This window comes from Pseudophryne corroboree (assembly GCF_028390025.1).
Source record: "Pseudophryne corroboree isolate aPseCor3 chromosome 3 unlocalized genomic scaffold, aPseCor3.hap2 SUPER_3_unloc_86, whole genome shotgun sequence".
NCBI classification, from domain to species: domain Eukaryota; kingdom Metazoa; phylum Chordata; class Amphibia; order Anura; family Myobatrachidae; genus Pseudophryne; species Pseudophryne corroboree.
In genome coordinates this window covers 51732-67400 of record NW_026967581.1, presented here as the reverse complement: position 1 = coordinate 67400, position 15669 = coordinate 51732, and the positions used below count along the sequence as shown (strand labels likewise).

The 15669-nt window shown below is 49.6% G+C and overlaps 1 protein-coding gene across 1 annotated transcript; it reads left to right on the top strand.

Annotated features, from left to right (window-relative positions):
* The first annotated feature begins 1192 nt into the window (after positions 1-1192).
* On the top strand, positions 1193-13419 carry LOC134984840 (retinitis pigmentosa 1-like 1 protein). Its single transcript, XM_063950311.1, has 6 exons — positions 1193-1431; positions 6268-6453; positions 6897-6975; positions 7095-7192; positions 7318-8197; positions 13249-13419. Exons 2-6 carry the CDS (start codon positions 6388-6390, stop codon positions 13278-13280), a joined length of 1155 nt encoding a protein of 384 aa, XP_063806381.1. The 5' UTR covers positions 1193-1431; positions 6268-6387; the 3' UTR covers positions 13281-13419.
* Positions 13420-15669: the final 2250 nt, after the last annotated feature.

The window sequence follows — 15669 nt, the reverse complement described above, 5'->3', positions numbered from 1 at the left end:
TTTTTTCCCACACGCCCATAAAACGCCGTGTTTCCGCCCAGTAACACCCATTTCCTGTCAATCACACTACGATCGCCGGAGCGAAGAAAAAGCCGTGAGTAAAAATACTACCTTCATAGCAAATTTACTTGGCGCAGTCGCAGTGCGAACATTAAGCGGATTTTCACTGCGATGCGATGATAAAGAACGAGCGAACAACTCGGAATGAGGGCCAATATACATCATACACTCTCTCATACCTAGCCGAGCCTCTGTGGTGGCCGGCCGCAGCACTGAGCATGGGCCCCTGTCACTACATTCCCCCCATGGGCCCCTGTCACTACATTCCCCCCATGGGCCCCTGTCACTACATTGCCCCCATGGGCCCGTCACTACATACCCCCCATGGGCCCCTATCACTACATTGCCCCCCATGGGCCCCTATCACTACATTCCCCCCATGGGCCCCTGTCACTACATTCCCCCCATGGGCCCCTGTCACTACATTCCCCCCATGGGCCCCTGTCACTACATACCCCCCATGGGCCCATCACCCCCCAGTCCCACACTGGCTCTCCACCATGGCTGGCACTGTGTGTGCTGGGATATGAAGACTAGGTGCTGCAGCCCGGTCAGTAACACAGCAGCTGTGACCACACATCACCCATTATTATTATACACATCACAGCATCAGGACGGGGCAGGCGCCATGTTCCCGGCTCCCTATGGGCGCCGCCATGTTGGCTTAGTCTGAGCTAGCGTTGTGAACCCCTAGTTACAGTAACTGGTTCACCACAGAAAGGTAAAAAAAAAAAAAAAGCGATGTTAATGACGTAACAGGGAGCCGGCTCTAGGGAGTAGGCGGGGCTAATGATGGCTGAGTGACGGGATGCTGCGTGCTGTGGGCGGAGCTGGAGCTAGTTGAGTGACGGGGCATCGCGGCCTATGAGAGGGATAGAGGGCGGGGCTGGGTGTGACAGTGACTCGAAGCTGTGGCCTATGAGCATGAGTGGCCACGGCCATTGGGGAGGAGAGTGATAGGATACGACGGCCAATGGGCGGGAAAGTGGGCGTGACCGTAGCCTATGGGTAGGAGAGTGATAGGATACGGCGGCCAATGGGCGGGAAAGTGGGCGGGGCAGGAAGAGTTGGTGAGTGACGAGGAGCTGAGTCCTAGAGGCAGTGAGAGGGCGGGGCTGGAGGTAAATGAGTGACGGAGCATTGCGGCCTATGAGAGGGAGAGAGGGCGTGGCTGAGAGTGATTGTGACTGGAGGCTGCGGCCTATGGGCAGCGAGTAGGCGGGGCAGCTCCTGGTTGCTGAGTTACCGTGGTAGTCACTACCCATAATCCCATGCGCTATGTTGACGATGACTCAGAAATACCGCCCCGCTCACTTCCGGTACACATTTCTCCGTCCACGGTGTGATCTCTCCTGCTGCCTCATCCTCCAGGTAATGTCCTCTCATCCCACCTGTCTCCTGCCCCATCCTCTCCTAATACCCCCTCTCCTGCCCCCATCCTCTCCTAATACCCCTCTCCTGCCCCATCCTCTCCTAATACCCCCTCTCCTGCCCCATCCTCTCCTAATACCCCCTCTCCTGCCCCCACCTCTCCTAATACCCCCTCTCCTTCCCCCATCCTCTCCTAATACCCCCTATCCTGCCCCACCTCTCCTAATACCCCCTATCCTGCCCCAACCTCTCCTAATACCCCCTCTCCTGCTCCCATCCTCTCCTGCTCCCATCCTCTCCTAATACCCCCTCTCCTGCCCCCATCCTCTCCTAATACCCCCTCTCCTGCCCCCATCCTCTCCTAATACCCCCTCTCCTGCCCCCACCTCTTCTAATACCCCCTCTCCTGCCCCCACCTCTCCTAATACCCCCTCTCCTGCCCCCATCCTCTCCTACTACCCCCTCTCCTGCCCCCACCCAGTGGCGGATCTTGCCACGGGCAAGCAGGACTTTTGCCCGGGGCGCCGCCTTCCGGAGGGCGCCGGCACCATCCGGAGGGCGCCGCACCATGGCAAGATCCTCCACTGTCAGTGTGCGCCCCAGCAGTGTCCCCCCGCTGTGCCCCCCCTCCCGCTGTGAGAAGGGAACCAGACGCTATGCGTCTGGTTTCCCTTCGTGGCGCTGGTCCTCCCCCGCTCTGAAGGGAATCAGACGCTAAGCGTCTAGTTTCCCTTCATGGAGAGGACCTTTAGTGTGCGGTGCGCGATGACGTCATCGCGCACCGCACAGCATTGTGGCATAGACGCTAGGGGTCATAATTGACCTCTAGCGCTTATGCTGTGCTATGGGAGAGACGTCATGACTGACGTCTCTCCCATAGATCAGAGGAGAAGAGCGGCGCCGGTCTGCAGGGTCTGGAAACAGGAGCGGGGTACAGTAAGTATACTTTTTTCTTTTTCCTTTCAGCGGCGCTACAAATGGGGGGCGTGACTGACCACACCCCCATATTAAGTCACGCCCCTAACTTTTGCCCTGGGCGCCGCAAGGGCAAGAACCGGCCCTGCCCCCATCCTCTCCTAATACCCCCCTCTCCTGCCCCATCCTCTCCTAATACCCCCTCTCCTGCCCCATCCTCTCCTAATACCCCCTCTCCTGCCCCCAACCTCTCCTAATATCCCCTCTCCTGACCCCACCTCTCCTAATACCCCCTCTCCTGCCCCATCCTCTCCTAATACCCCTCTCCTGCCCCCATCCTCTCCTAATACCCCCTCTCCTGCCCCCAACCTCTCCTAATGCCCCTCTCCTGCCCCCACCTCTCCTAATACCCCCTCACCTGCACCATCCTCTCCTAATACCCCTCTCCTGCCCCCACCTCTCCTAATACCCCCTCTCCTGCCCCATCCTCTCCTAATACCCCCTCTCCTGCTCCCACCTCTCCTAATACCCCCTCTCCTGCCCCCATCCTCTCCTAATACCCCCTCTCCTGCCCCCACCTCTCCTAATACCCCCTCTCCTGCCCCCATCCTCTCCTAATACCCCCTCTCCTGCCCCCATCCTCTCCTAATACCCCCTCTCCTGCCCCCATCCTCTCCTAATACCCCCTCTCCTGCCCCCATCCTCTCCTAATACCCCCTCTCCTGCCCCCATCCTCTCCTAATACCCCCTCTCCTGCCCCCATCCTCTCCTAATACCCCCTCTCCTGCCCCCATCCTCTCCTAATACCCCCTCTCCTGCCCCCATCCTCTCCTAATACCCCCTCTCCTGCCCCCATCCTCTCCTAATACCCCCTCTCCTGCCCCCATCCTCTCCCAATACCCCCTCTCCTGTCCCATCCTCTCCCAATACCCCCTCTCCTGCCCCAACCTCTCCCAATACCCCCTCTCCTGCCTCCAACCTCTCCGAATACCCTCTCTCCAGCCCCATCCTCTCCTGCCCCCACCTCTCCTAATAACCCCTGACCTGCCCCAACCTCTCCTAATACCCCCTCACCTGCCCCCATCCTCTCCTAATACCCCCTCTCCTGCCCCATCCTCTCCTAATACCCCCTCTCCTTCCCCTGACTTTCTCCTAATACCCCCTGCCTGTACCCTTCCACCCGCTGCCTGTACCCTGTCTGTCACCCACCTCTCTTGCCACCACCTGCCGCCCCCAGTCTCTACCCTACCACCCAGTCCTGTACACAGCCGCCCCCACCCTGTTTCCTGCCGCCCTCTCCCTGTACCCTGCCAATCACCTGTTACCTACTGCCCCCTGCCTCTCCTACCACCCCCTGCCCATCATCTTCCGCCACCTGGCACCACCTGCATTTCCTACCATCCCACTGCCCGTCACCTGGCTCTCCTGCTTGCACCCTGCCACTTCCCGCCTCACCTGCTGCCCCCTACCCATCACCTGCCTCTCCTGCCACTCCCTGGCTGTACCCTGACACATCTTCCTCTCCGGCCACCTCCTCTTCATCACCTACCGACCCCCACCTGGCCGTTACCCCCTGCCTTTTCTACAAACCTCTGCCTGTCACCTGCTTCTCCTACCACCGCCTGTCCATAACCTGACATCCGCTTACTCTCCTACCACCCCCTGCATGGCTCCCGACAGGGGAGGGGTGTGTGACCGGTGGCTGCATGGGAGAGGGGTGTGTGACCGGTGGCTGCATGTGAGAGGGGTGTGTGACCGGTGGCTGCATGTTAGAGGGGTGTGTGACCGGTGGCTGCATGGGGGAGGGGTGCGTGACCGGTGGCTGCATGGGGGTAGGATGTGTGACTGATGGGTGCACACGTCACAGTTAGGTTGTGGTGGGAGAAATGTGCACATCAGTGAGGGTAGAACGCTCCACACACACGGGGTTGGGTGTACCTGTGTATCAGTGACGTGCGGGGAGACAGAGCTTTTCCTGTCATACTAACGTATACACCACAGTTTTCACTATATACAGTATATGTAAAATACAAAGAACATATAAATATCATCTTTGAATTATTCTAATAATTTCTATAGTCAAAAGTCTGAAGTAAAAAATCTATGGTAGGTGAGGCAGTGCCCCTCCCCCCCCCCCTCCACCTACCTTAACCACACTCACCAAATTTATACCCCTCCTCCTGTGTATAATGCCCAGATGTGTATAAACTGCTGCACCTGTGTATAATGTCCACATGTATATACTAATACTCCTGTGTATAATGCCCACATGTGTATACCGCTGCACCTGTGTATAATGTCCACATGTATATACTGCTGCACCTGTGTATAATGCCCACACGTGTATACCGCTGCACCTGTGTATAATGTCCACACGTGTATACCGCTGCACCTGTGTATAATGTCCACATGTGTATACCGCTGCCCCTGTGTATAATGCCCACGTGTGTGTATACCGCTGCCCCTGTGTATAATGCCCACGTGTGTGTATACCGCTGCCCCTGTGTATAATGGCCACGTGTGTGTATACCGCTGCCCCTGTGTATAATGGCCACGTGTGTGTATACCGCTGCCCCTGTGTATAATGGCCACGTGTGTGTATACCGCTGCCCCTGTGTATAATGGCCACGTGTGTATATACCGCTGCCCCTGTGTATAATGGCCACGTGTGTATATACCGCTGCCCCTGTGTATAATGGCCACGTGTGTATATACCGCTGCCCCTGTGTATAATGGCCACGTGTGTATATACCGCTGCCCCTGTGTATAATGGCCACGTGTGTATATACCGCTGCCCCTGTGTATAATGGCCACGTGTGTATATACCGCTGCCCCTGTGTATAATGGCCACGTGTGTATATACCGCTGCCCCTGTGTATAATGGCCACGTGTGTATATACCGCTGCCCCTGTGTATAATGGCCACGTGTGTATATACCGCTGCCCCTGTGTATAATGGCCACGTGTGTATATACCGCTGCCCCTGTGTATAATGGCCACGTGTGTATATACCGCTGCCCCTGTGTATAATGGCCACGTGTGTATATACCGCTTCCCCTGTGTATAATGGCCACGTGTGTATATACCGCTTCCCCTGTGTATAATGGCCACGTGTGTATATACCGCTTCCCCTGTGTATAATGGCCACGTGTGTATATACCGCTGCCACGTGTGTATATACCGCTGCCACGTGTGTATATACCGCTGCCACGTGTGTATATACCGCTGCCACGTGTGTATATACCGCTGCCACGTGTGTATATACCGCTGCCACGTGTGTATATACCGCTGCCCCTGTGTATAATGGCCACGTGTGTGTATATACCGCTGCCCCTGTGTATAATGGCCACGTGTGTATATACCGCTGCCCCTGTGTATAATGGCCACGTGTGTATATACCGCTGCCCCTGTGTATAATGGCCACGTGTGTATATACCGCTGCCCCTGTGTATAATGGCCACGTGTGTATATACCGCTGCCCCTGTGTATAATCCTTGGGCTCATATATTGTGTGTAAATCTGGCTCTGGTACTAGCCAGTGCCTCTTGAGAAATGTACCTCACCGCACGTCCCTGGTGTGCATGTCTAGTAGGTACATTGAGTAGAAAGGAGGTAACCATAATGCAGAGGTAAGTGTGCCCATTACAGGACAGGATCACTGTATGTTTGGGTTGGGATGAGCGTGTCTATTGGTACGATAGTAATAATACAGGGACATGACTGGGGAGGTGAGGGCATCTGGAAGCGTCACAGTGACATCACGTATCTATAGTAATAATACAGGGACATAACTGGGGAGGTGAGGGGATCTGGGAGCGTCACAGTGACATTACTTATATCCATTGTAATCATACAGGGACATAACTGGGGTAGGTGAGGGGATCTGGGAGTATTTACAGTGATGTCTCCCCCATTTTGCAAGGTTACACAGTAGTGAAGAAGACATCCGGTGAGTGTGAGACACCGAGCAGCCATCCCCATGTGTGAGAAAGAAGAAGGACCCAGAGCCTCATCCCGGTGCCTCCACCTCACTCACTGACACATGAGACACATTGACCAGAAGATCCTGGAACTCACCAACAAGATCATTCAGCTGCTGACTGGAGAGGTGACTCATGGGAATGGGACATTATACAGTAACCACAAGGGGGACGTGTCTGGGCGATGACTGGAGAGGTGACTGCTGGGAATGGGACATTATACAGTAACACTGGGGGATGTGTCTGGGTGATGACTGGAGAGGTGACTGCTGGGAATGGGGCGTTATACAGTAACACCAGGGGATATCTGGGTGATGACTGGAGAGGTGACTGCTGGGAATGGGACATTATACAGTAACACCAGGGGATGTGTCTGGGTGATGACTGGAGAGGTGATAGCTGGGAATGGGGCATTATCCAGGGGATGTGTCTGGGTGATGACTGGAGAGGTGACTGCTGGGAATGGGGCATTATACAGTAACACCAGGGGATGTGTCTGGGTGATGTCTGTATCACTGTGTGTCAGGTTCCTATAAGGTGTCAGGATGTCACTGTCTATGTCTCCATGCAGGAGGAGGAGTATATAGAGGAACACAGGGGTCTGTACAAGGACGTGATGATGGAGAATCACTGGCACCTCACATCACTGGGTAAGAGGAGACTGTCATGTATTGTACAGGGGAGAGCAGGTATGGGGGCCCCTATATACACACATCACCTGACTAATCACATATATACACTGTACTCAGTCACTGTGTGTCTCCTACAGATGGGTCCAGTAACAGAGATACCCCAGAGAGATGTCCCCGTCCTCTGTATTCCCAGGATTGTACAGAGAAGAATCACAGTATCCCACAGGAAGATCAGGTAGGTGGAATCAGTGACTGTCACTATGTGATCTGTAGAGAAGCTGTGTGTCTGATACACTGATATTATACTGTTTCACCTCAGTTTAATCTGACTGTCATTATAGTGTTTTGTTTGTTTTTTAGGCACAACGTCTGTCTGATATAAAGACAGAAGATACACAGGGAGAAGAAGAGACGTATGTGACTGATATAAAGGCAGAAGATATAGAGGGAGAAGAAGAGACGTATGTGACTGATATAAAGGCAGAAGATATAGAGGGAGAAGAAGAGACGTATGTGACTGATATAAAGGCAGAAGATATAGAGGGAGGAGAAGAGACGTATGTGACTGATATAAAGGCAGAAGATATAGAGGGAGAAGAAGAGACGTATGTGACTGATATAAAGGCAGAAGATATAGAGGGAGAAGAAGAGACGTATGTGACTGATATAAAGGCAGAAGATATGGAGGGAGAAGAAGAGACGTATGTGACTGATATAAAGGCAGGAGATATAGAGGGAGAAAAAGAGACGTATGTGACTGATATAAAGGCAGAAGATATAGAGGGAGAAAAAGAGACGTATGTGACTGATATAAAGGCAGAAGATATGGAGGGAGAAGAAGAGACGTATGTGATTGATATAAAGGCAGAAGATATAGAGGGAGAAGAAGAGACGTATGTGACTGATATAAAGGCAGAAGATATAGAGGGAGAAAAAGAGACGTATGTGACTGATATAAAGACAGAAGATACAGAGGGAGAAGAAGAGACGCATGTGACTGATATGAAGGCAGAAGATATAGAGGGAGAAGTAGAGACGTATGTGACTGATATAAAGGCAGAAGATATAGAGGGAGAAGAAGAGACGTATGTGACTGATATAAAGGCAGAAGATATAGAGGGAGAAGAAGAGACGTATGTGACTGATATAAAGGCAGAAGATATAGAGGGAGAAGAACAGACGTATGTGAGGGGTGATCAGCAGTGTAAGGAGGAGGAGATCCCTACAGATATCAGCACAGGTGAGTAATAAACACTTATTACAGAAGTAACATATTCTCATTGCTCAGTCACTACAGTAATCTCTTATCCTACACCCTCCTCTGCCATCAGCCCTGTTCTCAGTTGGGTGTTTCTAACACAAGACTATTCATGACAAATATCACATGTAGAGAGTTTTCTCATACGTCCTAGAGAATGCTGTGGACGCTTCGAGAACCATGGGGTATAGACGGGATCCGCAGGAGACATGGGCACTTTAAGACCTTTTTAAGGGGTGTGAACTGGCTCCTCCCTCTATGCCCCTCCTCCATACTCCAGTTAGATTCTGTGCCCAGCGAGACTTGACGCACACTGAGGAGCTCTCCAGAGTTTGTCAGAGGAGGACTTTATTTAGGTTTATAATTTTCAGGGAGACCTGCTGGCTACAGGCTCTCTGCATCGTGGGAGTGAGGGGGGAGAAGCAGGACCTACTTCTGTTCGTTCAAGGGCTCTGCTTCTTAGGCTACTGGACACCATTAGCTCCAGAGGTTCAGATCACTTGGTGCGCCTAGCTGCTTGTTCCCGGAGCCGCACCGTCACCCCCCTCACAGAGCCAGAAGACAGAAGTCGGGTGAGGAAGATCAGAAGACTTTAGTGATGGCAGAAGACGGCAGTTGGATCCGACGACACGCCTGTCGTTCCTGGGTATGATTCTGAATACAGAATTACGGAGAGTTTTTCTTCCGGTGGAAAAGGCTCTGGAAATACAGAACATGGTAAAACAGATTCTGAAAACGGCAAAAGTGTCAGTTCCTCAATGCACTCGATTGCTGGGGAAGATGGTGGTGGCCTACGAGGCCATTCTGTATGGCAGGTTCCATGCCAGGGGTGCTTCAGTGGGACCTGCTGGACAAGTGGTCCGGGTCTCACCTGGACATGCACCGGAAAATACTCCTATCTTCCAGGACCAGGATCTTCTTTCTGTGGTGGCTGCACAGTTCTCACCTTCTGGAGGGACGCAGGTTCGGGATTCAGGATTGGATCCTGGTAACCACAGATGCAAGTCTCCGAGGCTGGGGAGCAGTCACACAGGGGTGAAACTTTCAGGGAAAATGGTCAAGCCAGGAAGCTTGTCTGCACATAAACATTCTGGAATTAAGGGCCATTTACAACGGCATTCTGCAAGCGGAACATCTTCTTCGCGGTCTGCCCGTCTTGATTCAATCAGAGAACATAACAGCAGTGGCGTACGTAAACCGCCAGAGCGGAACAAATTTCAGCCTTATCAATTTTCTTTCAGAAAGAATTGGCTTCCCTTCCAGAAGTTCAGACCTTCGTGCTGCACATCCAACCTCCATTTGGGCCCCCAGTGGAACCATGGGATCTTAATGTGGTGTTTCAGTTCCTGCAATCTCCTTGGTTTGAACCTTTACGTAAGGTTGAGGTAAAATTCCTTACTTGGAAAGTAGTCATGTTGTTGGCCTTGGCGTCATAAAGGTGAGTTTCTGAATTGGCGGCTTTGTCTCACAAAAGACCCTATTTAATCTTCCATGTTGATAGAGCGGAGTTGAGAACTCATCAGCAATTTCTACCAAAAGTGGTTTCCTCATTTCACGTAAACCAGCCTATTGTGGTGCCAGTGGCTACTGATGCCTTGGCGGAATCGCAGTCTCAATGTGGTCAGAGCTTTGAAAATCTATGTCGCCAGAACGGTGCAGATTAGAAAACAGAGGCTCTGTTTGTCCTGTGCTCACAACAAGATTGGGGCTCCTGCTTCTAAGCAGACTATTGCACGCTGGATATGTAATACGATTCAGGAGGCTCATTCTATGGCAGGGTTGCTGTTACCGAAATCCGTGAAAGCCCATTCTACCAGAAAGGTGGGCTTTTCCTGGGCAGCTGCCCTAGGGGTCTCGGCATTACAGCTTTGCCGAGCAGCTACTTGGTTGTGTTCAAACACCTTTGCAAGGTTTTACAAGTTTGATACCCTGGCCGAGGAGGACCTCTTGTTTGGTCAATCGGTGCTGCAGAGTCATCCGCACTCTCCCGCCCGTTCTAGAGCTTTGGTATAAACCCCATGGTTCTTGAAGCATCCCCAGCATCCTCTAGGACGTATGAGAAAATAGGATTTTAATACCTACCGGTAAATCCTTTTCTCTTAGTCCGTAGAGGATGCTGGGCACGTGTCGCAGTGCGGGCTGTATCTGCAGTTATTGGTTGTAGTTACTCTCATGTTGCATTAAGTACAGTCAGTCTGTGGCTGAGGTTGGTCATGCCGTTGCATGCATGCATTGTTGAATGCCATGTTGTACGGTGTGTTTTGAGGTGTGAGCTGGTATGTATCTCACCTTAGTTTATAAAATTAAATAAATCCTTTTCCTCGGAATGTCCGTCTCCCTGGGCACAGTTCCTGTAACTGGAGTCTGGAGGAGGGGCATAGAGGGAGGAGCCAGTGCACACCCCTTTTTAAAGTCTTAAAGTGCCCATGTCTCCTGCGGATCCCGTCTATACCCCATGGTTCTTGAAGCATCCCCAGCATCTTCTACGGACTAAAAGAAAAGGATTTACCGGTAGGTATTAAAATCCTATTATTACATACAACACTATAATGTTATTAAAAGTAACAAGCAGAAGTTTATTAGTGATTATATATAAATGTGTGTGTGTGTGTGTGTATCTTTCTTTCTCTCTGCCTGCCTGCTGCGGGGTACACTGGGCTCCACAATGATTGGACAATGGGGTGTAGAATATATATATATATATATATATATACACACACACACACACACACACACACACACACAGATATATATACACACAGATATATATACACACATACAGGTTGAGTATCCCATATCCATATATTCCGAAGTACGGAATATTCCGAAATATGGACTTTTTTGACTGAGAGTGAGTTAGTGATACCTTTTGTTTTTTGATGTCTCAATGTACACAAACTTTGTTTAATACACAAAGTTATTAAAAATATTGTATTAAATGACCTTTAGGCTGTGTGTATAAGGTGTATATGAAACATATATGATGTGTGTGAATGTACACACATTTTGTTTAATGTACAAAGTTATAAAAAATATTGGCTAAAATGACCTTCAGGCTGTGTATATAAGGTGTATATGTAACATAAATGCATTCTGTGCTTAGATTTAGGTCCCATCACCATGATATCTCATTATGGTATGCAATTATTCCAATATACGGAAAAATCCCATATCTAAAATATCTCTGGTCCCAAGCATTTTGGATAAGGGAGACTCAACCTGTGTATATATATATATATATATATATATATATATATATATATATATATATATATATATATATATATATATATATATATATATATATATATATATATATATATATATTACACCCAATGAGTAAGGAGGCACTCAGAGACTTCCAGTAGAAAAACACGTTTTAGTGAAAGCACTGCAAGTTACAACATCATCAACGTTTCGGGGCCCGTAGCCCCTTCTTCAGGATATCAAACAGTGACACAAAACCAACATTTATAAGTGCACTCACCCCTCCAAGACGTCCCCCCCAGGTTGCCGCCGCCCCCGTGTCCAGGGCCCGGCGTCCGTCTCCACGAGCGGGTTGCTTCCGCCGGAAGTGATGTCACCGGTCCCGCCCACGTTGCTGCGGCAACCCTATAAACAAAACAATAGAAGAATCTGGTTGAGAGGAAGCCGGTCCGTGCGGCGTCATGCTGTGCATGCTCAAAGGTGCGCTGTGCTGCGTAAAAGCAAAGTGGTGACATATAAAAACTGCTGCTGTCTGCCTCATAACTACTGAGACTCCTAAACAAACTCCTAAAAAGACTCCTCAATACGGAGGACGTCAGTGATAATCATCTGGCCTCACTCCGAGGAGACCTAATGTGATCTACCGTGTGATAATAAATCTGGTTAAAAACTGATAATAGTGGTATAAAATGATTTTACAAAGTGACTGTACTCACTAATATGTTAAAAACTGTGTACCCACGTTACTTAAAAACATCCCCACCTTACAAAGATGGGACAAACCCCATGTGAATCCTATAGCTATCATAAATACTAGCGTCATGCCCTTGATAACAAGCATGCAACCATTCACTGCTGACTCCCTCTCCCCATCTAATACCCAGCATCATTGTGACATACATTTACAAACAAAATCAGCAAATACAAAACAACATATGACATATATGGACTAACAATAAAAACAGAGAGTACATGTAAACTCCACACGGTTGTTAGCAGCATTTAGAAAAAAAGAAGAAGGGCAAGAGAACAAAAACCATCTCATCAGTCCTCAGATGGCTCTCTATTTGTAATATTACCATAAGAAGCTTGGGGGCCCTCAAGAGGGGGCATTCTTCCACTATATAAGAGTGACAACTAGCTACTTATGGTAATATTACAAATAGAGAGCCATCTGAGGACTGATGAGATGGTTTTTGTTCTCTTGCCCTTCTTCTTTTTTTCTAAATGCTGCTAACAACCGTGTGGAGTTTACATGTACTCTTTCTGTTTTTATTGTTAGTCCATATATGTCATATGTTGTTTTGTATTTGCTGATTTTGTTTGTAAATGTATGTCACAATGATGCTGGGTATTAGATGGGGAGAGGGAGTCAGCAGTGAATGGTTGCATGCTTGTTATCAAGGGCATGACGCTAGTATTTATGATAGCTATAGGATTCACATGGGGTTTGTCCCATCTTTGTAAGGTGGGGATGTTTTTAAGTAACGTGGGTACACAGTTTTTAACATATTAGTGAGTACAGTCACTTTGTAAAATCATTTTATACCACTATTATCAGTTTTTAACCAGATTTATTATCACACGGTAGATCACATTAGGTCTCCTCGGAGTGAGGCCAGATGATTATCACTGACGTCCTCCGTATTGAGGAGTCTTTTTAGGAGTTTGTTTAGGAGTCTCAGTAGTTATGAGGCAGACAGCAGCAGTTTTTATATGTCACCACTTTGCTTTTACGCAGCACAGCGCACCTTTGAGCATGCACAGCATGACGCCGCACGGACCGGCTTCCTCTCAACTAGATTCTTCTATTGTTTTGTTTACAGGGTTGCCGCAGCAACGTGGGCGGGACCGGTGACGTCACTTCCGGCGGAAGCAACCCGCTCGTGGAGACGGACGCCGGGCCCTGGACACGGGGGCGGCGGCAACCTGGGGGGGACGTCTTGGAGGGGTGAGTGCACTTATAAATGTTGGTTTTGTGTCACTGTTTGATATCCTGAAGAAGGGGCTACGGGCCCCGAAACGTTGATGTTGTAACTTGCAGTGCTTTCACTAAAACGTGTTTTTCTACTGGAAGTCTCTGAGTGCCTCCTTACTCATTGGGTGCATGTATGGAGGTGAATATCTCATAGGAGGGCACCTGAGCCAGTAAGCCCACGGAGGCTTTCCGAGTGCCGGCCATCTATGATGCATATATTTGCTGCTGGGCTCCTGGCTGCAAAGGAGTGAGCAGGGGCAAGGCACCGGACACTATTCACACTGTGTGCTCTGTACTTCCTCAGGAACTTTTTGTCTTTGTGTTCACCGTTCTACACTATTTTGCACGGTGTATGCACAGCACTTTGTTGTACGTGGTTGTGCCTAGTGAAATAGGTTTGCGGCAACCTTAAATGGCTACTCCACAAGGAAGGGGTGATGAGGCGACCTCATTTTTACTACAGTGTGACACCCATGACACCCTCAGTTTCTCTGACTTGGAGGCTGAGGGTATTCTGCATAAGGAATCAGCTTTTGAAGATACTTTGGTCACTTCCAATGAGGATGCTTTTAAAGAATTATTCAAATTGAAGAAGAGAGCTGTGGATTTTTTGTACCATAGTCGCACGCTGTCGGACTACTACCGGGCTAAACAGATCCCTAGGGGGTTCCGCATTCATAATGCCCCCACCATTGGGAGATTTAACATCAATTTTTGCAAGCGATGGATAGCGGTGTTAAATAAATGCTCGATGGACCTCCTCCTGCTGGTCATAGAGGAGACCACACGGGAACATAAAGCCACTTTGGAGAAAATCAGCTCCTATGAATTAGAACACCATGATCTTCTGGCAACAGAAACAGTGAAAATGTCCAGTCTGACCGAACAGGTGGAGAAATACCGCATTGACCTGCTTAAATTTAAACGTGAGAAATTACTCAAGGTGCAGCAGGATTATGTTCAACATCGGGTGTATCCATGGCTGGGCAACACGAGTAACAGCGGATCCATGAACAGGGTACCCAGGTTCCGACGTAGAACACCGATGGCACGCAGTGGAACTACATCTGCCAGTGACTCGGATGATCAGGCCAGGCCGGTAAGACGGGGGCCGGTGTATATGACCCCTTTAGGGGTAAAGACTCGGGCTATTCCAGCTGCCCGAGGAGTAGACCTACCAGACGAGGTGGGCAAACAAGAAGGCAAGCGAAGAGGTCGCCCCCCGAGGGCAAAGAAGACTTGATCTTCAACCTCTCCACAAGCGTGCTATCCCCGGCCGAGGTAAGCGTATTGGAAAAGGGTTTGACGTTTGTCCCGACCAATAAACCCAACAAGTTTCAATGGAAACTTGATTCATTTAGACTGCACCGTACGTTGAAACTGAAAGAACATTTCTCTAGGGACTCTGGGTTACCTGGACTTAGTGATGTACCTGCCAGAGTGCAGAAATTGGGTCCTCCTTCTAAATTTGATCCGATATCTAATAACCCCTCGGTGAAGACCTTTAGCAGACTGCTGGAGGCAGCAGGTACGGGCCCCGGTCCCCCTGTCCACAGCAATTTGTCTAAAGATGAGAGTGTAGCCTTAAAGGCGCTGAGTAAGAGGCAGGATATAATCATAAGAGGGGCTGATAAAGGGGGATCTATAGTCATCCTTGATACTAAGGACTATGTGGCTGAATGCCAGCGGTTGCTTGGTGACTTGAATACATATTGTCCTTTGGAAAGGGACCCTACTGGGATGTATGTGAATGAACTATCCGGTATCTTGAGTAGAGCCTGTGAGCAGGGAACGATATCTAAAGGTTTGGTACAGAAATTATTGAATCCCTATCCGGTGGTACCGGTTTTTTATACACTCCCTAAGATACACAAGCATGCACAGAGACCCCCTGGGAGACCGATTGTGTCGGCCAGGGGCTCTCTGTGTGAACCACTGGCCATTTTTCTTGATGCTTATCTGCAACCGTGTATTCAGCAAACCTTCACACATCTCAAAGATTCCAACATGCTATCGGAGAAATTTTTACACATTGAGCAGGTACCCCCTAACATGTTAATGGCCACCATAGACGTCACTAGCCTCTACACATGCATCCCACACTTGGGGGGCCTACAGGCCGTGAGAGAGCTTATTACAGGCAATGTGGCATACAAAGGCCCTGATGTGGATTTATTCATTGAACTGCTGGAGTTTACCCTATCGCACAACTATTTTTTGTTTGAAGACAAGTTCTTCAGACAGACTACTGGGTGTGCGATGGGGTCTG